Here is a 22641-nt window from a genome sequence, read left to right on the forward strand (position 1 = left end):
ATGGAGATATTAGAAAAATCAGTTAATATATTAGATTCCTTAAAATAAAAATATATTCATTAATTCCCTAATATAATAATTAGTTGTGGAGATACACCTTCTTTTTCTGTTTGTGAAAATTTAAATTCTAAAATAGATGAGTGTAGGCCTGGAAACTTTATTCTTTATGATGTTATGTAAACAGTTTTAGGAAGTTGTAACGCTACTGATATAGCAATCTGTGTGGGATGTCCAATTGTTTGTATTTATTCTATTTTTTTTGCTAATTTTATTTAAATATTTATTTTTTTATAGCAATATATAAAAATAAATAGGAAGTAGTTGTATATGGAGGAGGAATTCATTTAGCGAAAGATTGTTTAGTTTTAAAAAATAATTAAAAAATATATGGTTATGTATGTAGATTTTAAGATAATAATAAATGGAGTATAGTTAATGATTCATATGTGAAGTCTTTATATTAAGACCATGGAATTTTATATTTTAAAAACAAAGAAGATCTTTATAATATTAATATAGGGGATATTATTGGAATTTTACCGATACATAGTTGTATGACAATAGGAGTAACAAAAAAGCTTTTAACAACTTGTGGATAAATTTTTTATACTATCTTAAATGAAAATGAGTAGTACCCAAGATTGAAATGAATAAAATTAATAGATATGAATTTTTTATGATATTTTTTTTATTTAAATTTATATTTATATTAGTGACTTTTTTATTTTTTGGATTTAATTTTGAATTTTTATTTTTTAGTATTAATTTATTTATTTTTTAAGTTTTAATTTTATATATTTAAAAACTTTTTTTTTTTTTGGTTTGGCTTTTTATAAAATGTTATTTTTAGATATTTTTTAATTTAAAATCTAAGTAATTTTTGTCAAAAAATTATTTATGATTTAATAATAATATATTAAGTTTATATTATTTTTATTAATATTTTTTTTTGATTTTTTTAAAACTTAATTATATTTGTACACTATATTTTAAATTTCAAAAAAATATATTAATTCCTTTTATTATAATAATTAATTTTTAAATTTAAAAAAAAAAATTAAAAAATTTATATAATAGTCAAAAATAAGCATTTTTAACTTATTAAATATTTAAATTGTAAAAAACTTAAAAATTGAAAATCAATGTATATAATTCTTATAAATAAAATAAATATTTAATTCAATTTTTTTATAACTTTAGTTATTTTTAATAAATAAATATTCAATAAATAAAGATTTCATATGCCAAAAAAATAAAAAAATATTCATTTTTAAAAAATTATTATATTTTGTATGATTATTTTTACATTATTAACTATATTTTGTTTATAAAAATAAAAAATATTAATTTCTTATATTTTCTGTTTATTATTGATGTATGTATATTATACGAAATTATCTATTTCAAAATTTAATTAAAAAATTATAAATTTGCTTAAATTATAAAAATGAGATACATTTTTATTTTACATGTTAAAACAAAGTTAGATGTATCTTATTGTTTCTTTAAAAAACAAATATTTATATAATGATCAACTATAATAATATTTATAAAAAATTAAATAAATAAAAAAAAACATATTTATTATATAAAAATATTAAAAATATGGATTTTTTTAATAATAATTCATAAATTTACTCAATTGAGGAAATCGAAATTTTAAAATAAATACTAGAAGATTAACACTATTGCTTTATGAAATATCATATATATAAGGAATAAAATAAGGATTATCCTTTGAAATTTTAATGTAAATAATAAAAATGTAGATATAAAATTTTCGTTAGAAAAATAAATAACATTTATGAATATTATACCTAACCTTAAAATAATTAATAGCATGTATTATAAAAAGATGATTATTTTTGGAAAAAGTTTATAAAAAATTATGAATAGAAATTTAAATAATTTATATACAAAAACTACTGGGATGAAAATTAATAATAATTAAATAAAACTTTCTAAAAATTATCACCTTTGTAAATTTCAAGGAAATACTAAGAAAAAGAAGGATAAAATCAATTTAATTAAATGGAATTTGTAAATAAAAAATATAAACTAAAAAAAAAGATTGATAATATAGTGAATTCTATTAAAAAAAAGAGTGGATTAAAATAATAAAAAATTCCAATTTTAAGTCTTAATTATCCTTAAAGTATTTAAAATCTTTAAAGCGATTCTTTTTCTATAGAAAATATGCATACTTGTGAAAATAGTTAATATTTAAATTAATCATAAAAATAAAGCGAATAGTATTATTATGAAAATTAAATAATGTCACTAGAATAAAATATTTCTAATGTAAATGTTTAGGAATATAATATAAATGAATAAAAAAATAACCAATAATTAAAAATTAAAAAAATAAAAAAATAAATAGAAGTATACAAATTAGAAAATATTAATTATGATCTAAAAAAAAAAATTAAGAATAATAATAAGTAAATAATATAATAGAATAATAATAATAATAATAATAATAATTTTTACAATAATTATTATTATAATAATAATAAGAATAATTAATGTTAATAAAATATTTTTATCAATAATAATTATTTAGTTTAAGAAATTTAAATGTTTACTTAAAATACTAGCACACTAAAGATATTTAATAATAATTAAAATTTTACAGGCATAAATATTTTAAATTTTAATAATAAATAGAATTTTTAAAATGACTTTTTTCGACCTGAATAAGAAATTTAATAAAATATTTTTTAAAAAAATTCAGAATGGTTTAGTTGATGATAATATTTCCCTACTTTAATATTTATAAAAGATGAATAATTATATCGTTAAATTTTTTTTTTTATTTTTAGGAAAATCCATATTATAATTATTTATATTATATTTGTTTTTATTGTCTTATTATTTATATGTGTATATTTAATATTTATTTTAATTTTGTAATTTAATTTATTTAAGTCATATATATCTTATAGATATATTTTTTAATATAATATATATATATTTAATTTATTTTTATTTTTTAAATAAAAAATATCTTTTATTATTTTTTTAGTTTTTTTATAATTTTTTTCTTCTTTTATTTATATATTAATTTAAAATAATAATTATAATTTAATAATAATAAAAAAAATTGATTTTTATATTTTATAAATATTTTTTTTTTTACCAAAAAATTAATAATATATAAATTTTTATATTGATATAAATTAATAAATAAATATAAATATTTACATATAAAATTTTTTTGATGATTTTTTATTTTTATGTAATTTTTATTATATGATTAATCAATAAAATAATTGAAAGTTATGAATAACAGCCTATTTTTTATTTAATTGAATTTTTAAAAACATTACTTAATAAATAAAAAATATTAAGACAATTTATATAAATAATAAATATTTTTTTTATCTCTTTAAAAAAAGATAAATTATTTTTAATAAAAGATTAGAAATCTCGATTAAAAAAATAAAATAAATAAAAACAATAAAATATATAATATTTTAATATATAATAAATCTTAATATTTTTCATAAACTTAATTATATGGATAATAAACTATCTCCTTATTAGCTTAGTATTATTATTATAAAAAAGAAAAAGATATAAATATATTTATATAATAAAATAAAAAGTACATAAATATCCTCCAAGTCCATCAACGGAAAGAGCTCATCCTTTATGTATAGACATTCATATCCCTACAAATCGCATATTATATTGTACATGTAATATAATAGTAATTAGAGACTTATAAAATCCCACAAAACATGTTCGTGTATTTTCCGAACATAAGTCAATTACTAAAGCTGCTAGATTTTCTCCAAACGGTAGATTAGTATGTTCTGGAGGTATTATTATAAATTTTAAAAAGAAATAATAAAATTAAAAATAATAGATAAGAATGGAAATGTTATTGTATGGAGTTGTGAAGGGGAAAACTTTATAATAAAAAAAAATGGGATTATACTTTATTAAATGGAACAATAAGAGATATTAGTTGGACAGGAGATAGTGAAAGAATAGCAGTAGTAGGTGAAGGATAGAAAATATTTGGAAAAGTATTTGCAGCAGACACTGGAAACTCGTTAGGTGAAATAACTGGTGTAGCAAAAAATTTACTTGCAGTTTCTTTAAAACCTAATAGGCCTTTTAAATTGGCTGTTGGAGGTGAAGAATTTTCTGTTTAATTATTTGAAGGACCTCCTTTTAAATTTATGAAATCATAAAAAGTAAAAAAAATAAATTAATTTTTATCAAAAAATAAAAAAAATAAGTTTCATACTAATTTCATTAATTCTATTAAATATGCACCTTCAGGAGATAAATTAATGACAGTATCTACTGATAAAAAAATTATATTCTATGATGGAAAAACTGGAGAGCATATTAAAGAATTTAGTGAGAAAGAAGGAGGTCATTAAGGAGGGATTTATTCTTGTGATTGGTTTGAAAACTCGAATAATTTCGTAACTTGTTCAGGCGATAAAACTGTTAAAATTTGGGATTTTTAAGAAGGAAATATTGTTAAAACATTATTACCATCTTAAAATTTATAAATAGAGCATTAATAAGTAAAATAATATAATTAAAATATAATAAAATAATTAAGGTTGGTGTATGTATATGCAAAGATGATATATATTCAGTAAGTTTAAATGGAGAATTAAATGTTTGGAAAAACGTAAGTACTATTGATGATAAAAGTATTCCTAATGAAATACATTATGGGCATTAAAATAAAGTTAATTATTTAATTTTAATTAAAAAAAATGGATTTTTAGTTTCCTCTGATGTAGATGGAAAAATAAGTAAAAAATTGATATTAATATATATAATTTATTTATTATAATAAGTTTTTTGGGATTAAAATAATAAAAGTCATATATGTGAAGGAAAAAAACATGAATCTGAAATAGTTAAAATAAGTTTAAGTAAAAGTGAAAAATACATATATACTTTTTGTAATTTATAAAAACTTAATTTGATACATATTGACACATTAAAATACGGGTTATATAATATATAAATAAATAAATAAATAAATAATATATATATATATATATATATTATTTATATATGTATCTATATTTTAATTCTATATATATATCATATTAATAAATAATAATTTATATATTTTTTACATATTTATTTTTTATTATAATATAGCGAACCAAAATAAGTAGAAGGAAAATCATTAGATATCTAAGCAAGTAAAATAGACGATGACATTGTTTATCTTCTTTAAGAAAATTAAATTTTAATCTACAATAATTTTGAAAAAATTAATAGTATTTAATTTTAAAATTAAAATACTAATGCTTTTGATATAAATTATTAAGATAATATGTTTGCTGTTGGAAATAGTGTATCTAAATAATAAATTTTTATTTTTAAAAATACATAATTATATATTTATATGTATTAAATTTTAAAAAATATTAAAAGATTGGAAAAGTTATATTATTTAATGAAAAAGGTGTAATTGAAGGAGTTTTAGAACATTATGGTTCTAAAATAACTAGTATTTAATTTTCTCATAATAATAAGTACTTATTATGTGGTGATTCTTAATATAAAATAAGACTTTGGGATTTATAAAATTAAAAAGTAAAATTAAATTTAATTATGTTTTTTATAAAAAAATTAGTCTTTAACAGAAAACTTAGTATTTCATACTGCTATGATATTTAGTTTAAAATTTAGCGAAAATGATAATTTCTTTATAAGTAGTTCTTTAGATAATAGAGCTATAGTTTGGAATACAAATTCATTTGAAAAAATATTAGATCTCGAATTTATTCATAAAGGAGGTATAAATTGCGCTATTTTTGGTTTAGATAAAAAAAGTATATACACTTGTGGAGGTGATGGATTAATTAATGCATTTATTTCAGAATAAAATTTATTTGATTGAAATAAAATAATATAAATATATAAAAAAATAAGACCAAACAGAATTTATATAATTATATTTATATATATATATATATATATATTTATTATATTTATTTATTTTTAATTAAATAATATAAATTATGATTAATTTAATTATAATTCTCTAAAATAAAAATATTTTTTTATATATATATTTTTTTTAAGTTCATATTTTCTTTATTATAAATGTTTATTTATGATTTATTTATTTTTAAAATTTTTATTAAACTTTTTAAAGTATATTTTTTAATATCAAAATTTGTTACTCTATAAATTTATAATATATTTATTAATTTAAATTAACTTTTTTATTAATATCTTTATTTTTTATTTTTTATATTAAGTATTATATAATATTTAATAATATAATAATTCATTTTAAGTTATTTATTTAATAAGTTTAATGATTATATAAATCAAATAATAATATATTGAATTAAGTATTTTTATAAATAAATATTTATTTTTAACCAAATACAAATTTAATTTTACAATATTTTTATTTATTACTTACATTTTGATTTCTTATATTATTATATATATAAATATATATATATATATATATTTATATATAAATATATATATTTATATATATATAATATATATATATATTTTTATATTTATATTTATTTTAATTTTAATATTTTTAATATATATTATTATCATGATATATATATTTATGTTATTTATATTTATTTCATTTAAACTTTCTAAATGGTTTTAATCCTGGTCCATAAGTATGAGCTCTATTATAAGTATCAGCACACATTCCTTTATTTCTATTGAAAGCATTTCTACTATTTTTATAATATTATTAATACTCTGGATTAAAGTTTGGCGCAAAAAGTCTTCCATAATCATATATTGATCCAATTTATTTAGTCATATTGCACACTTTTTCATCTTTATGTCTCAAATCATGAATAGTTAAAGGGTTTGGAATTTCACTGGAAGAAATGAAATTAAAAGGAACCGAAGAAGAATTAACGAGATTATTTTTTTAATAATTTTTCTCATAATCACATACATTTTAAATTTATTTATTTTTATTGTTATTAAAGTCTATATTATATTCGAAATCGACCTTGTTTTTGGGATAAGGATAATCTTAACATTCTCCTAATTTTCTAATTTTTTCCTTTTTTGCTAATTTTTATTGTTAATTAGTACATGTAATTATATTAAAATCTCGAAATTCCATTCTGGTTTTTATTGGAATATTCTATTCGTTTTTTTAAATGTTTGCTTCTAAATTATAATTATTATTCATTTAATATTTTTTTTAATCTCCTAAAGATATTATATTAAAATCTCTTTATTCCATCTAAAGCTTCAAATTTTCTTTACTTTTTATGCGTATTTAAGGAAGTGTGTGTTTACTGCGATGTAATGAATCATATTTGCTATTTTACCATGTTATTATGTTAATGTTATTTTATGACATCTTTGATTTTATGTCTATTGGGGCTTTATTTTCTTATTTTATACGATAGCTTATACGGGGTTCTTGCTTTTTTTCTCCGATTTAACAAATCATTTGTTTGTGCTTTTTTTATTTTAATTATTTTTTTTTCTTTATTTTTTATTTATTTATTTTTTTAAGTTATTTTTTTTTTTTAATAAATATTTTATTAATATTAATTAATATTAATAAATTTTTATGTTTTTGTTTTATTATTATTATTTTAACTAGTAATATAATAAAAAAATTATTATTATATTTTATTTTTTTAAAAAATAATCTAGATAAATAATAAATAAATAAATAGAACATTTTTTTAAACAATATTAACAATATTTAAACTAAATAACTAAAATTGAATTTATATATTTTGACATATATATAAGTTTCATAATTATGCTTAGAAAAAAAATTCAATAGAAATAAAAATTTCTATATAAATATGAAAATAATATTTTATTTTTAGAATTACATATAAATAAAGAAACAAATTATTTAAGAAAAAGAAGACAGGCGATAAAATTTTAATGAAAAAAAAATATCAAAATAAAAATTTTTAAATATAAAATATAACATTTTAATTTAAATTATTAACCTGATTCAAAAAAGAAAATATTTTATTTAAATAATGTAAAAATAATAATGTTTTAAAACATATTATAAAATATTATGGATAAGAAAAATTTTAAAAATAAAAAAAAAGTTAAATTAAAAAATAAAAATTGTTTTAAAGTAAATTAAATGTAATGATAAAAAATTAAAAATATTTTTTAAAATGAAATAAAAGATAAATAATAAAATTAAATCATAATAAATACGAGAGGTAAAAAATAATAATTTTTGTTTATAAAAAAATAAGAAAAAAGCATGCAAGGTGAAAAATAATAGTTCAAATAATTAAAAATTCCTTTAAATTATCAAAACTAATTAAAATTAAAAAAAAAAAAATCAAAAATATAAATTTAATATAATTTTATTAAAAAAAACTAATTAATAATTTTTTTTCTAAAATATAAAATAATATTCAATAATGTATATATAAATTAAAATCTATAATTAATAGTACATTATATATATATATATATATATATATATATATATATATATATTAATTTTTATATTTATTAATATACATTTTTAAATATTTATTTATATTTAATATAATTTTTTAAATTATTAATTTATGTCTTCTTAAAATAATAATAACAACAATTTTAAAGAATAACCTATAATTACAATAGGTTCTATAATATCTTTATCTTATTTTAATGATAATAATGCATTTATTTATGCTGACGGTCATGTTAAAAGTAATTTAATACTGAAGAATTTTACTAGTTTAATAAATAAAAAAACGAAAAACTTAGAATAAAAAAATTAGAATTCGTCTGTTAAATAATTAGTATTTTATATAAAATTTAAAATTTCGATCAAGATTTTTTTTTTTTGAAAAAGTATGAAAAATTTTCAGGATGCTTATTTTAAATTTTTCCGAAATTATAAAATAGGGCAAAAGAAGAAATATTATAAAATTTAAAAAAAACAAGAAAAAATAATTAGTTTTAAGGTTAAAATAATTAATTAATTGATCAAATTTTAGAGAATAGTCAAAAAGAAGTTTCCGAATAAGAATAATAATAAAAAGAGTAAATTTAAAAATACTAGAATTAACTCCTCAACGAATTTAAAGGAAATTATGAAACATTCATAAAACATAAAAATAATAGAATCACATATAATTAAACTATTCAATTACTGCATCTGAATTCTTCTAAATTTTTAGCTTGTCATAATACTGAAGCTTAATATGAATAAGGTAATTTTAAAATAAGTTTAGAAGATTATACATCTGAAAATACTCTTTTTAGAATTGTCCCAGCTTTTTAATATTAAAAGGATGGAGATTTAGTAATTATATATGTATACATAATATATTTTTTTTATTAAAGACTATATATGCTAATGAAATTGTTCTTATTGAAAAATCAAATTCATTTTAAACTAAAAAAACATATTTACATGCTTCTGAGGAAATAATGAAAGCATCATAAGTATAAAATTTAGAAAATGCTAATGAACAAAAATGTTTAAAATATAAATATTTAGATTTCCATAAAGTAAATTTAAAAAAAACAAACAAAGCAAAACAAAACAAAACAAAACAAAATTAATAAAAAAAAGGCAACATGGCATGTTAATAGTGGAAAATCATAAACTTAATTATAATTTTAATATACATAATAGCAATAAATAATAAAAAGAGAAGTAAATGGTTCATAAGAAAATGAGCCAACTAAATGGAAACTAAACCTATTTACCCATTACGCATAAAACCAACATACATAAATACGATGTGGAAATGTAATTTGGCTACACCATTCAGAGTCTAATGCTTCTTTGGGAGCTCTGAGGACTTATTAAAATAGAAATAGTTGGTAGGATTTATATGAGAGGAACGGAGTGGAAGTTAGTGCTATTAGATAGCAGAATGTGTCTAGTATTTTTTAAGAATATGAGGGTAATACGTGTGGAATGTGGATTGTTGAAAAAAAAGATTTCCGAAGTGGAGGTAATGTTTAATATAAAAAATAATATACACTAAGGCATTTGTCAAGTGGTTTATATTTAAGTGTAGGGAATAAAAGTAATACAGGATATGATTTTTAATAAAATTAAAATTTTTAAATGAAATTAACTAAAATTCCTGATGATAGTAGCATATTTGAATTTCATTCACTAGATGTAAATAATTAATAGCAAAATAAAGGTATTAGAAGTGATTCTTTTGTACTTTTAAAGCATTTTTAGAGTTAAACATGGATTGATTTAAATTAGAATTAAAAAATTAATGAAGAAAATAATTATAGTAATAATTTAAATTAAAATAATGAAAAATAATAGATTATATTGAATTAAGAAAGAAGAGAAAATTAAGTATTTAAAATTTTACAAGCAAATTAAAATGATGTTTGGGAATTAAATTTCGTAATTTCTGCAAGTAAAATTATTTGTAAATTAATAAAAGAATTAGAAATTAATTCAGATAAAAAAAAAAAATTAACTAAAAAAATTAAAGAAACAATTAAAATTGTCGATGAGTTGAATGAGTTTATGAATAATAAAATAAACAATTCAAATTAAGATTAAAAATATGGTAATATAAATTAGTTTAGATAAAAGTTATTTAGAGAATAGTATTATATAGATATTTTAGTGCATCTATTAGAAATTATATTTGATAAATAAGATGATATAATAAAGGCTAGTAATTTAAATAATGAAATAAATAAATAAATTAATAATGAAAATAATTAAAAATAATATATTATATTTAATAATGATGAAAATAATAATTAAAGTAATAATAGTAATAATAATAATAATAATAATAATAATAATAATATTTATAATATTAATAATAATAAAAATAATTGCTAAGATGAAGAAGCAATTATTTAATATTAATAAAGAATATTTTAAAATGGAAAAGATAATACTGAATGCGATAATTTAAATTTTTTAAAACTTAAAAAAAATTATGTAAAAGTATTTATAAATTAATTATTTCATTATGTAAAAATAACTTTGAAAATGAAATATATACATTTGATTTAATACCGAAATTTGTAAATCATTGTAAATATATACCAGAAGCTATTGATTGTATTATCGAAATAATTAAATACAATTAAATATTACTTTATAAGGTAAATTTAATAGAAGATAAAGGGAAATAATAAATATATTAAAAATAATAATAATAATAATAATATTAAAAATAATAATAATAATAATAATAATAATAATAATTTTATTTAATTAAGTTTTTTGTAGATTTGATTTTTGATGAAAAAGCGTATTTGAAGGCTAATTATTATATGTTTTTGAGTAGTGTTTGTAAATTTTAAAATAAGGGATTATCTTTTAATTAGGAAAATATTTACAAATTATTTAAAGCTTAATGTAATAATGAAAGAATGATTTTTAAGAATAAATATTAGGATGGTATTTATATTAAGAACGATAATTAATAAGTATATCCAATTTTTTTTTATATACATAATTTTTTTATAGATTGACTATATTTGCTAAGAATTATCATTTTTAGCAGATGTTTCTTAAAATAGAAATTTTTTATGGAGAAGTGAACTTATTGATTGCTTTTCTTGTGAATTTCTTCTATAAAATATTTGGAATGAAAATGAATTTTTTAATAATTAAAAATTAAGAAGTTGTTATAATTAACTGGCTATTAGTTTGTATATAGATCACGATCCTTTAAATAGAGTTATTGTTCCTAATTATTGTCGCATTTTTAGTGATGTATATATATATATATACATATATAAAATATTATTAGGTAAATTATAAAAAAGAAATAAGTATTTTTAAAAGTACAGATATGGAATTTTCATTATATTCAAGTTTATTGGATAATTTAATGAATTTTTTTGCTTAAAAATGTGAAAATATTACTTAATAATATTATAAATATAGACTTTTGGAAGAAAATTTTTTTGATAATATTGAAGATAAAGATGAAAACAATAAAGAAAGGGGACTTGATTTGTTAAATTCTGATCTTTTTTTACATTCTACAAATATGCTAAATCTTTTGTTATAATTAAATTTATTTAATATTCTTGGAAAATAAAAATTTTATGCTAATATTATCTAATTTCTTACATAAATAATATGTTATGACAGAATAAATATTTAGTTTTCAAGCACAGCTTATACAAGGTCAATAAAATAATTCGAATAAACTTAAGAATAAAAAAAAGATAAAATTAATTTAAAAAAAATAAAAATTAATTTAAATGATTTTAATATTTTTGATTGTAAATATAAAATTAATAATAAATATATATATAAATATAAATATATATTTATATATTTTTTATATTTTTTTTATATTTTTAATTATTATAAATAGAAATTAATATTTCTGATTAAGATGATGATGATGAAGAAGAAGAAGAATAACAATAGAATTTAAACCTTTCTTAAAAATAGTTAGACGAAAATTTAAATTGTAATAATCCTTTATTGAGAGGTTTTTTGAAGTAAAATAAAAATAAAGAAATTAATTTAAAATTTAATTAGTATAAACAGTTTATTTTCAAAATATTCAATTTAACAAGAAAACGAATTAAATTGTGATATAAAAATCAAACTAGTAATATGTGATATTTTCGAATAATTTTTAAATATGAGACAAGATTATTTAATTGAAAATGTAATGGTATGGTTTAGTGAAACAATTGTATAAACTGATGACAAAGAATTATTAATATAACTTTTCGAAGATGGATTTAGTAAAATATTTCCCAATATATCTAAAACCGGTTTTTAGGATATAGATGATGAATTTAAACCTAAAAACGAAAATATTTTAATGAAAAATCTATTAATAAATAATATTATGAATATTAAAAATAATTTTGTAAATATGACTGGAATAAATAATAATAATAATAATAATAATAATAATAATAATAATAATAAATAAAATCGTTTAAAACCTTTTATTTTTTAGAAATTTTCAAAAACTATATAAGAAGAGTTTCTGAGTATTGATTCTTTCCTCAGTGTGGCTTTTTGTAAAGAAAACTTAGATAATGAAAAAAATAATCCTTCCTATTGTATTTTGCCGTTTTTATTATAAACATTTTTACTCATACATAACCCTGAGTTAGAAAAAAAAGTATTATCAATTATTTTAAGATTGTTTAATTAAAGGTAAGAATTAAAGGATAATTTAAATAAATTGCAAGTTATTTTTGATGAAGATAGGAAAATATTGTTTAATATTTTAAAAGAAGAAGGATATAATTTATCGCATTATATTGAGTAGACGGAAGTCTGGTTTATAAAATTTATTAATAATAAAGTTGATTATGAAAAAATGATTGAAATATAAAAAGTCTAAAAAATCATTAAAAATATTAAAGATGCCTTTTTCTATAATTTATCTTATAGCGGTAACTAAATTATTATTAATCATTATAGTTCTAAAAAAATAATTGATCCTATCAAATAGAAAATTTTTTACTTTCTTAAAACATATGAACCTATTATATCATTTATAAAAGATGGTTATTATTATAATTGATAATAAATTTATTTATTAAATATATATATATATATAAATATATATATATATATATATATATATATATATATATATATAAATATATTATTATATAGGAATTCATCATTTTGATATAATAATGAAAAGCGATGATTAACCTAATGAAAAAAAAAGATTAATTTATGAAATATTTTCAAATGCTTATGAACTATTGATAAATTTTTGCTCATAAAATAATGAAAATCAATTAATTTTAAATGAAAATATTAATTTTTTAATGTCTAATTTATAATATGATATAGGACAAATAAAACTATTATGTGAAATATATTAAAACAATAAAACTCTATTAAAGCATAAATTAGATAAAAAAATTATTGATTAATTAACAAATCTTATAATTACATAAGGCAGATAAGCTCATTTTTTAGAATTTTTTATTACTTTATAAAAATACTAAAATAATGTAAATTATTATTTATATATTAATTATATTTATTAATTTAATAATAAGTATATATTTGATAATCAACTTTTAGTTTTAAATACGTTTTTACCATTAAACAATATGAGTTCTAAAGAATTAAATCTTTTATATGCATAAGAAAATTAATCTTTAAAATAAAAAAACATTATATTTTAACTTGATGATGAGGAATTTGATGAACGAAATATTCCTTTTTTGGAATATTTCTTTGAAAAAAAAACTACTTATAAAGATGAGCCTTTTAAATATCACGCAAAATTAATTAGTATGCTTTTATAGACTACATATATAAAGGTTAAAGGAAATAATGATGAAAGCGAAATTTTAAATAGTAAGGAAAATTATAATATTTCTATTGCAAAATTAAAGACAACTCTTGATTTATAATTTATAAAAGATTGCTTAACGGAAAAAGATGATTTTATATTAAGTAATATTATTTTGGATAAAAGAGAAAAAGGGTTTTCCTATTTAAAACCATTTATTTTATAATTTATTAATTGTGTTTATATTTAAGGAGATAATTCATAAAGTATAAATTTTTTATAATTTTTTTTTTTAAATGTATATTTTATATATAAAGAAGGAGAAAATTAATTATTACTTTAATTAATTGAACTTATATTAAATTTAGAAAATAAAAGATTAAATTAAATTTAATCTTAAAATGATTATCAAATTTAATATTTAGATTATTTATTTAATAATTTACTTGCTTTATTATAAAATTATTTTAATAAATATTTATTTAATTATAATTCGAAATTAGAATCAGATAGAAAAGATTATTATGTAAATAAAAAAAATTAAAATAAATAAAATAATAATAATAAAAAAAAAAGTAATTGAAATAATTTGCTTATGATTTAAATAAAAAATCTAATTTTCTTTTTAATAAAAAATTAAGTTCTTAAAAAATTAGAATTTTAAAAAATTTCATTTCAAATTTTTTAGATTCAAATGAAGTTTTGATATAAAGTATAGAAGAAAAAGAAACAGAATTGATAATTTTATAAAAAGAACAAGACATTAATATTTATGATTATATATTAAAATAAGAAAAAAAAAAAAAGAATTTAATAATAAAAATAAGGATATTGATGATTTTGATAAATAAAAAAAAATATCTTTAAAACAATAAAAAACACAATAAAATTGAGTTTTTCTGATAAATAATCATAATATAATAATAATAGTAATAATAATAGTAATAATAATAATAATAATAATAATAATAATAATAATAATAATAACAATAATAATAATAAACAACTAGATTAACTTGTATTGGAAAATACTTGGAAATAATTTATTGAGGCTTTAAATGATTATTTAGATGTTTAAGAAGAAATTGACAAAGAAAAAAGTGCATTAACATAAGCCATTTTTAATGCTAAAAATTTAATCCCTGAAAAGCTTTTTTCATAAATTATACCAAAACCCGATAAATAAAATTTTTTAAAAAGTTTATTAATTTTCTTTAATATGCAGTTTATGATATATCTAATAAAGTAAAAAATTTAAAAATAATTTCTTTATTTTATTTTAAAATAAAAAATATATATTTATATATATATATATATATATATATATATATATACAATAAAAATATTATTATAAGTTTTATAAAATATTGTTTAAGAACGAATAACATAAAAAGAGAAAATTTAAATGCAAATATTATTAGATTCATTAGGTGCAACACGAATGATATTATTTGTAATATCAGAAAACCATAAAAACTTAGATACAGAAATATTAATTTATTTTTTAAGATTTGCTAATACACTTCTTGAAGGAGGAAATTAATAAGTTCAAAAAACATTATACGAATTTTATACTACGCATTAAAAATCTGAAATAATATTTTAAAAATTTAATTAAATTATTAGAAAATAAATATAATCAATAGAATAGCAGGCTAAGGAGAAAAATAAATTAAGCTAGTTAACTATAAATTCTATTTAAAATAATATTACTATGAATAATTATATTGATATTTAATTATTAGAATATGTTCTTAATTATCTATAATTATCATGCGAAGGACATTATTTAAATTTACAAAATTATGCAAGATAATAAACTAATTCAAGAAATAATTACGATATGATAAATGCTGTAGCTGAATTATTAAAAACATACTATTATGAAGCCAGAAATTAATAAATGTATGAAAGTATAATTAAATGTTTAGATACTCTAAATGAATTTGTATAAGGACCTTGTACATAAAATTAAATTGCTGTTTCAGAGAGTAAATTTTTTGAAATTGCAAATGATATTTTTACACCAAAAAAATAAAAAATTGAAATAAATATTAATTAAACAAATACTTTATTTACTTAATAAAGTACATAGAAAACTAAAGATAAATCGAATTCATATGGAGGAAACAAAAGTTAATAAATATAAATTTATATTTAAAAATAAAAAATATATAAATATATATATATATAAAATTTATATATATATTTATTATTATTATTTTTATTTTATTTTTATATATTTTTTTTATTATTTTTGTTATTATTATTGTTATTATTTTATTTATTATTGTTATTATTGTTATTAATATTTTTAATATTCTATATTATTAATAGATATAAAATTAAAATCCTATTTTGAATTAGAAAAATGGATGATTAATAGAATTTAAAATAAATGTTTGACTCTTATTTTAAGTCTTTTAGAAATGTAAGATATAAATGAAAATAATACTATTATTAAAAAAATTATGAGATATTTACCTTTGTCTCTTTTTGAACCTTAGTTAATAGAAATATATAAATTATATTAATTTGCATATAAAGATGTATATAGTATGGAATGTTTAGAATATTTTTTTAAAGACCCTAAATAAATTAACTAAGAAAATTTAAAAAAATATGAATGTGTTGTTTAAAATGGTTTTTCTATTATTTATTTAATTACTTATTATGTAATTTTTTTTTTTTTTTTTAAATAAATATGTTTATAATTAAATAAAATAAAAGTTATAATATGATGATAAACTCGAAAGCCCATTTGTATAACTTTACAAATAACACAAAAATAAAATTTTAAAAACCGATTAAAATACATTTGAAGGTTTTCTTTTTGGTGAAAATATATTCGGTTAAATAGCTTCTTTTAGTATGAATTTTCTCAAAACAGGACTCAATGCATTTTAACAAATATAATCATTTGCTTTTGACAGATTTAAAGTAGAAGAGGATGAAAGTGTAAAATAATTAAGAGAAGAAGAGGAAAATAAGAAAATATTAAAAAAATCATTTTTCTTTTTTAGTGAAAATACAGCTCATATAGAAGTTGTGAGAAATAATTAATTAGAATAGTAAAAATTAAAAATAAATTGTTAATATTATTAAATAAAAGAGTTTTTTTTATTCTTTTACCATTCACTCATTGTCTTCCTAAAGAAAAAAAAATCGAATTTCATGAAAATGTAGATAGATAAAGTGTAAAAACAAAGGTTAGCTATTTAATGAAATAATGTTAATAATTAATTGAAATTTCAAAGCATGAACATAGATTAAAAATACTTTTTTCTTAATAAAAACTGATTGCTCTTTTTGCAAAGTATTTTTTTATTATTATATATTAATAAAAAATAAAATAAGTTATGTCAATTTGTGGAAATAACTGACTTTTACTTTAACTTTAGTATTAAATATTTTTATATTAATAAGCTTTAATAGTGATTTTGGAGATAGAATAAATAACTATAGATTGATAAGTTTATATAGTGAAACAAGATTAACATAATAATAAACATCAAATATAGTAAAATAAGATATACAAATATAAATATATATATATATATATATATTTATATATATATATATATATATATAAAAAAAAATTCATATTAATTAATATATATTTATGAATAAATATTTATATAAATTTATATTTATATCTTTTTTTTTATTTATTATAAATAAAGTTTGATACTTTAGGTATTTTTATGACTATATGTAGTTGCTTTGTAGTATTATTTTTTTTGTGTAAAAATGTTCCTTTAATAATCAAAAGAGCTTGGATATCTAATTCTAAAAATAAAAAAAAAAAACTATAATAAAGATGACAATTTAATTTTTACTGAAATGTTTTAAAGTTTTATTTATTTTTCTAAAAGAAATCGAAGTTATTTATTACATAGCATATGGTACTTTGGCTGTTTTAGGAACTTTAATTCATCCTTTTTTTTTCACTTTCCATTTAACTGAAATACTAATAAGGTATCCTACATTAAAAAATGTGGTTAAAAGTGTTTATATACCAAGAGTTTAGATATATCTAACTTTTGTTCTTTTTATTATTATGATTTATACTTTTACTATTGTTGCATTTGTTTTCTTTTATGAAGATTTTAAAGGTAATTGTAATGATTTATTGATTTGTTTTATTTATAGTTTTGATTGGACTTTTAAAGTAAATTATTATATATATTTAATTATTTATTTATTTATTTTTGAAAAAAAAAAGGCTAACGGAGGTGTAGGTGGACTTCTTACTTAACTTTCGGAAGATAATACAGTAAATTTTAAAATTGGAAGGCTATTATTTGATAATTTATATAATATTTTACTTGTTATTATTATGGTGGAAATTGTTGCAGGAATCATAGTTGAGGCTTTTGAAGACTTAAGAGAAAACGAATAAAAAAAAAATAGAGATATTAGTGATAAATGCTTTATTTGTGATAATTTAAAGTATTATTTATTTATATTTGATTTTTTAGTATTTAATATAATAAAGGACTGATTTTAATAGAAAATAAGAAAATAAAGGTGGATTTCTTGAACATGTAAGAATCAATCATTATATGTGGAATTATGTTAAATTTGTTGCTTATATTTAATGGAAAGAGCCTACTGAATATACAGGAATTGAAAGTTATGTTTTTGAAAAAATTGAAAATAATGATTTAACATGGTTTTTTTTTAATATACATATATTTAAAAATAAATATTATAAAAAAAATTATGGATATAAATAAAAATTATTTTAAATAAATATAATTATTAAAAAAAATAAGGTTTCCATTAAATAAAGCAAGAGAATTAGATGATAGTAAATATGATATAGATGAAGAACAAATTAAATATATAAATAGAATTAATTAAGATGTATTATTAAGTTATTATATTTTAATTTATATTTTTTTTTATTAAAAATAAAGATTTTATATTCTATTGATGAACTTCGTTTAACGGATAAAAATATTAATAAATTAATATGAAAATATGATAAATTTAAATATGAACTTTTAAATTAAAATATATAAAAAATATTATTGTCTATAAATTTTTATAGTTTTATTAAAATTTATAATTACTTATTGTAACGAAATATTTATATAATATGTATAATAATATTGATATATATATTTTTAATAAAATAAATTTTATTTTTATTAAATACATATATTTTATATTTTTTAAATTAATTTTTTTTTTATATTTATTAAATGTAATATATTTTTTTTTTTAAATTTATTAATTTCTTTATTTAAATAATTTAAGATATTTATATTTAACAATACAAAAGAAAAATACATATATACTCTATATAATTATAACTTAAGTTTTTTCTTCTTTTATAAATTCGTTCGAAATTCCTTATTTTCGATTTTTTTTAAATTATATATAAAACTAAAATTAAAAATGTCTTTTTAAAATTTTATTTTTTGAATTGTGCAAAAGGCCATGATTAAAAAAAATTAAAAGATTTAATTAAAAAAATTGCCATAATGTGTGAGAATTTAAAATATTTATATTTCAAAATATTATTAAATAAAATAAGAAAACAAGAAAAAAAAAAAAATTTCAAAGTAAAAGTTAAAAAAAAAATAATTATAAAAAAGAATTTATATGAGCTTTTTTTTTCCTTTATTAAAAAAAATAAAATAAAAACAATAATAAAATATAAAAAAATGAGAATAATTCTAACAGCAGGAATAATAGGATTAGCCTTATCCTAAACAACAAAAAAAGATACCCAAGCCTTCGTATACAGAGACGACATCGGCGCTTTTTGGGGCATAAAAGGTTACGAAGAAATGGTTACAGAAGTAGGAACTCATCACGGTCACACATATTGGCCCCAATTCTCGTTTTTAGGTACTTATGATTCCGGTTCTGTCCGTAGAGGATTTTAAGTATTTGCTAGGAACTGTGGTAACTGTCATGGTATGATTTATAAGAAATACGATTATTTGTTAGATAAGGCATATGGGTAATTAGAATTATAGTCTATGGTATCTGATTTTTCAATACATCCTGCCCATTAACATTTTAAGCAATATTATTATCAAGAATGGGATGAAAGAGATAGAGTTATTTCAGATCATATTTATCCGCCTTATTTTTCATAAGATTAAGCAAAAAATGCTAATGGAGGTGTCTGGCCTACAGATTTTTCTAAAATAAGATTCAGACCAGGTGGTGTTAATTATATTTACAATATTAGTACAGGTTATTATTTCTAATCACCTCATGGTTTAGATGTTCCTAAAGGAAAACATTTCAATCCTTACTTTGATCATATGATTATTGGTATAAAAAAAATATTATATATTATATTATATTATATTATATATTATATTTTATATATATATATATATATATATAGATATATATATATATATTTACATATATATGTATTTTATATTTATAACTAAATATTTTTATTTATTTTTTATATTTATATATATATACTTATAAATATATATATATAATGTTTATTTTTATTAGGTATGGCTAGATAATTAAGTGACGGAATGATTGATTACGATGATGGTACACCTTCTTCTACTCCTTAAATGGCTTATGATGTTTCCAACTTTATTAATTTTATGTAAAGAAGAACAGGGTATAAACATCCTGATAAAATGGTTAGAAATTATATGTTTTTCACTGCTGGATTACTTTTGATTCCTTTTAAATATTTAAGAACTAAGGCATATTATAGAAATTTACTTGCTGTAAGATGGGAAATGTATGCTGTTAGAGATGGTGCTTATTATAATCATTTTAAATCTGGAGGATTTAATAGTAGAGCTTATTAATTTAGAGGTTCTTATTGGGCATGAAATAATTATTCAAATAAAATAAATAAAATATAGAAAAAAAAAAAAAATTTAAAAATATATATATATATATATTTTTTTATTTTATATTTATTTATATATTTTTTTAATTTACAAAATATAAAATATTTTTTTTCTCTCTAAAAAAAAAAAAAACTCAATAAAAAAAAAATATATAAAAAAAAAATGAAAAAAGAATCTTAAAATGACATAATCGAACATCGTTTAAAAAAATTAACATAAGACATCCAAATCCTTGAGCTAAAGTCACGCATTAATTAACAATAGCAACCTTAAAAATCAATAGACCAACTTCTGCAATTAATAAGCAAAAAGCTCCAAAAACACCACCATGACCCTCAAATAATAGCCAAAAATCATTATATATTATAATAAAAAGGACTAAATGTACCTTTATTAGAACGTTAATTACAAGAATAGCGTTTTACAGCAGAAGAATATTTAAATGAGCGCCAAAACATATAAAAGAGTGTATTTTGGTGTGACATATAATTAAATAAAGATAGCATAGAAGAATACTTATAAAAGAATATTCTTTTTTGTACTTTTAATTAAATCGAAGTAATGCGTTTTAGTTAAAAAATGAAAAATCCATTCTGTTTAAGATTAAGTAAATAAAAGAGCGTAATTTCGTAATTTAATAAATAGAAAAATTTATAAATTATAGAAAATAATATATAATAATAAAATTCTGAGATAATAATGAGCAGTTAATAATAAATTTAGGCTTTAAAATATTTAGAAAACGAAGATTTTGGGAATTTCTGTAAATTAATTTGCCAAAATTCTCAATTGAAAGAAATTTGGAATTGTTTATTTTATATTTTTTCTAATTTTCCATTTATTTAAAAAAACTAAGAAGTTGATGATCATGATTATTTTAAATATATTTTAAATTATATTTATTAATAAAATATATCCTATTTAGAAAATATACCCTAATAAACTCAAAAATATGAAGAAATACTACAATAAAGGAAATATAATATTCAATATATAAACTAAGTACCTTTTTGGTATGAAATGTATTTACTTTTTAGAACTGGAAATTATCAATAAATGCTCAATTTATGTATTTTCCATAAAGAAAATATATAAATAGAAGATTTTATGAATGACTTGAAAGAATACATATAGAATAATTTCCAAAAGATGAACTTCGAGAATAAAATGAGAAAAGATTGGGACATTTTTAGGTATTAAATATACTTAATAATGTCTAAAAATAAAGAATTTGCAGATTTCATATTCGTTAAAGATATAGAGGATTTCCTCTGGTTATATTTGAAGACTTCTGATGTTTTTGTAGAGGAAAATTAAGATGAAAATGAGGATTTTTTCCTCTAAAAATCTTCTAGAAACTCTCTTTTTATTTCCAGATAAGAAATTATAAACTCTTTTGAAGAAAATAATAACTAAAATAATGATTTTTTATTAGATTTATTTGTTCCTTTACTTTTTCTTGATTTTTCTTCTTTTTTATAAAAATTGGAAAAACTTTCTAAAAATTATAAATAAGTCTCCTTTTTTGAAAACCTTATGTTTTAAGCTCTTTTTTAACTTTCAGGGAT

General features: G+C 16.7%; 6 protein-coding genes across 6 annotated transcripts, besides 59 other annotated features; 5 read left to right on the plus strand and 1 right to left on the minus strand. All coding sequences in view use genetic code 6, as the record gives it.

Moving 5' to 3' along the window:
• Positions 1-5890, plus strand: IMG5_159600 (hypothetical protein; the record flags this gene model as incomplete). The annotated part of the gene is made up of 4 exons (XM_004030454.1): positions 1-241; positions 3609-3824; positions 5453-5583; positions 5624-5890. The coding sequence occupies 4 exons, from the start codon at positions 1-3 to the stop codon at positions 5888-5890; spliced, it is 855 nt and encodes a 284-aa protein (XP_004030502.1).
• Positions 748-800: a microsatellite.
• Positions 2330-2377: a microsatellite.
• Positions 2431-2523: a microsatellite.
• Positions 2462-2556: a microsatellite.
• Positions 3007-3053: a microsatellite.
• Positions 3063-3105: a microsatellite.
• Positions 3435-3472: a microsatellite.
• Positions 4989-5064: a microsatellite.
• Positions 5022-5110: a microsatellite.
• A 44-nt stretch (positions 5891-5934) lies between the features above and the next one.
• Positions 5935-5990: a microsatellite.
• Positions 5936-5981: a microsatellite.
• Positions 5944-5991: a microsatellite.
• Positions 5992-6436: 445 nt separating this feature from the next.
• Positions 6437-6536: a microsatellite.
• Positions 6459-6548: a microsatellite.
• Positions 6549-6607: 59 nt separating this feature from the next.
• On the minus strand, positions 6608-7308 carry IMG5_159610 (hypothetical protein; the record flags this gene model as incomplete). Its single annotated transcript, XM_004030455.1, has 2 exons — positions 6608-7048; positions 7258-7308. 2 exons carry the CDS (start codon positions 7306-7308, stop codon positions 6608-6610), a joined length of 492 nt encoding a protein of 163 aa, XP_004030503.1.
• A 149-nt stretch (positions 7309-7457) lies between these two features.
• Positions 7458-7531: a microsatellite.
• Positions 7459-7528: a microsatellite.
• Positions 7460-7525: a microsatellite.
• Positions 7532-7908: 377 nt separating the features above from the next.
• Positions 7909-7951: a microsatellite.
• Positions 7952-8440: 489 nt separating this feature from the next.
• Positions 8441-8481: a microsatellite.
• A 15-nt stretch (positions 8482-8496) lies between these two features.
• Positions 8497-8557: a microsatellite.
• Positions 8558-8701: 144 nt separating this feature from the next.
• Positions 8702-9159, plus strand: IMG5_159620 (hypothetical protein). The gene has a single exon (XM_004030456.1). The coding sequence runs from the start codon at positions 8829-8831 to the stop codon at positions 9135-9137; it is 309 nt and encodes a 102-aa protein (XP_004030504.1). The 5' UTR covers positions 8702-8828; the 3' UTR covers positions 9138-9159.
• Positions 9160-9497: 338 nt separating this feature from the next.
• Positions 9498-9539: a microsatellite.
• A 492-nt stretch (positions 9540-10031) lies between these two features.
• Positions 10032-10067: a microsatellite.
• Positions 10068-10643: 576 nt separating this feature from the next.
• Positions 10644-10775: a microsatellite.
• Positions 10646-10775: a microsatellite.
• Positions 10669-10804: a microsatellite.
• Positions 10805-11104: 300 nt separating this feature from the next.
• Positions 11105-11182: a microsatellite.
• Positions 11183-11374: 192 nt separating this feature from the next.
• On the plus strand, positions 11375-14802 carry IMG5_159630 (MIR domain protein; the record flags this gene model as incomplete). Its single annotated transcript, XM_004030457.1, has 5 exons — positions 11375-11732; positions 11773-12213; positions 12309-12438; positions 12479-13470; positions 13583-14802. The coding sequence occupies 5 exons, from the start codon at positions 11375-11377 to the stop codon at positions 14800-14802; spliced, it is 3141 nt and encodes a 1046-aa protein (XP_004030505.1).
• Positions 12134-12187: a microsatellite.
• Positions 12147-12193: a microsatellite.
• Positions 12215-12258: a microsatellite.
• Positions 12261-12293: a microsatellite.
• Positions 12781-12826: a microsatellite.
• Positions 12837-12880: a microsatellite.
• Positions 13507-13581: a microsatellite.
• Positions 13701-13746: a microsatellite.
• Positions 13702-13740: a microsatellite.
• Positions 13938-13985: a microsatellite.
• Positions 14748-14793: a microsatellite.
• Positions 14752-14799: a microsatellite.
• A 46-nt stretch (positions 14803-14848) lies between the features above and the next one.
• Positions 14849-14889: a microsatellite.
• Positions 14890-15124: 235 nt separating this feature from the next.
• Positions 15125-15221: a microsatellite.
• A 217-nt stretch (positions 15222-15438) lies between these two features.
• Positions 15439-19201, plus strand: IMG5_159640 (MIR domain protein; the record flags this gene model as incomplete). The annotated part of the gene is made up of 10 exons (XM_004030458.1): positions 15439-16354; positions 16557-16894; positions 16950-17290; positions 17332-17535; positions 17577-17739; positions 17903-17915; positions 18095-18671; positions 18718-18894; positions 18998-19088; positions 19142-19201. The coding sequence occupies 10 exons, from the start codon at positions 15439-15441 to the stop codon at positions 19199-19201; spliced, it is 2880 nt and encodes a 959-aa protein (XP_004030506.1).
• Positions 15511-15553: a microsatellite.
• Positions 16415-16472: a microsatellite.
• Positions 16415-16526: a microsatellite.
• Positions 16426-16520: a microsatellite.
• Positions 16429-16552: a microsatellite.
• Positions 17758-17810: a microsatellite.
• Positions 17759-17874: a microsatellite.
• Positions 17798-17875: a microsatellite.
• Positions 18919-18996: a microsatellite.
• Positions 19179-19225: a microsatellite.
• A 121-nt stretch (positions 19226-19346) lies between these two features.
• Positions 19347-19420: a microsatellite.
• Positions 19365-19451: a microsatellite.
• Positions 19366-19470: a microsatellite.
• Positions 19389-19447: a microsatellite.
• A 424-nt stretch (positions 19471-19894) lies between the features above and the next one.
• IMG5_159650 (hypothetical protein) lies at positions 19895-21052 on the plus strand (the record flags this gene model as incomplete). Its single annotated transcript, XM_004030459.1, has 2 exons — positions 19895-20516; positions 20715-21052. The coding sequence occupies 2 exons, from the start codon at positions 19895-19897 to the stop codon at positions 21050-21052; spliced, it is 960 nt and encodes a 319-aa protein (XP_004030507.1).
• Positions 20528-20697: a microsatellite.
• Positions 21053-21106: 54 nt separating the features above from the next.
• Positions 21107-21184: a microsatellite.
• Positions 21108-21163: a microsatellite.
• Positions 21116-21154: a microsatellite.
• Positions 21185-21195: 11 nt separating the features above from the next.
• Positions 21196-21237: a microsatellite.
• Positions 21238-22641: the final 1404 nt, after the last annotated feature.

The sequence above is a fragment of the Ichthyophthirius multifiliis genome, assembly GCF_000220395.1.
Source record: "Ichthyophthirius multifiliis unplaced genomic scaffold scaff_1120509251207, whole genome shotgun sequence".
Taxonomy (NCBI): Eukaryota; Ciliophora; class Oligohymenophorea; order Hymenostomatida; genus Ichthyophthirius; species Ichthyophthirius multifiliis.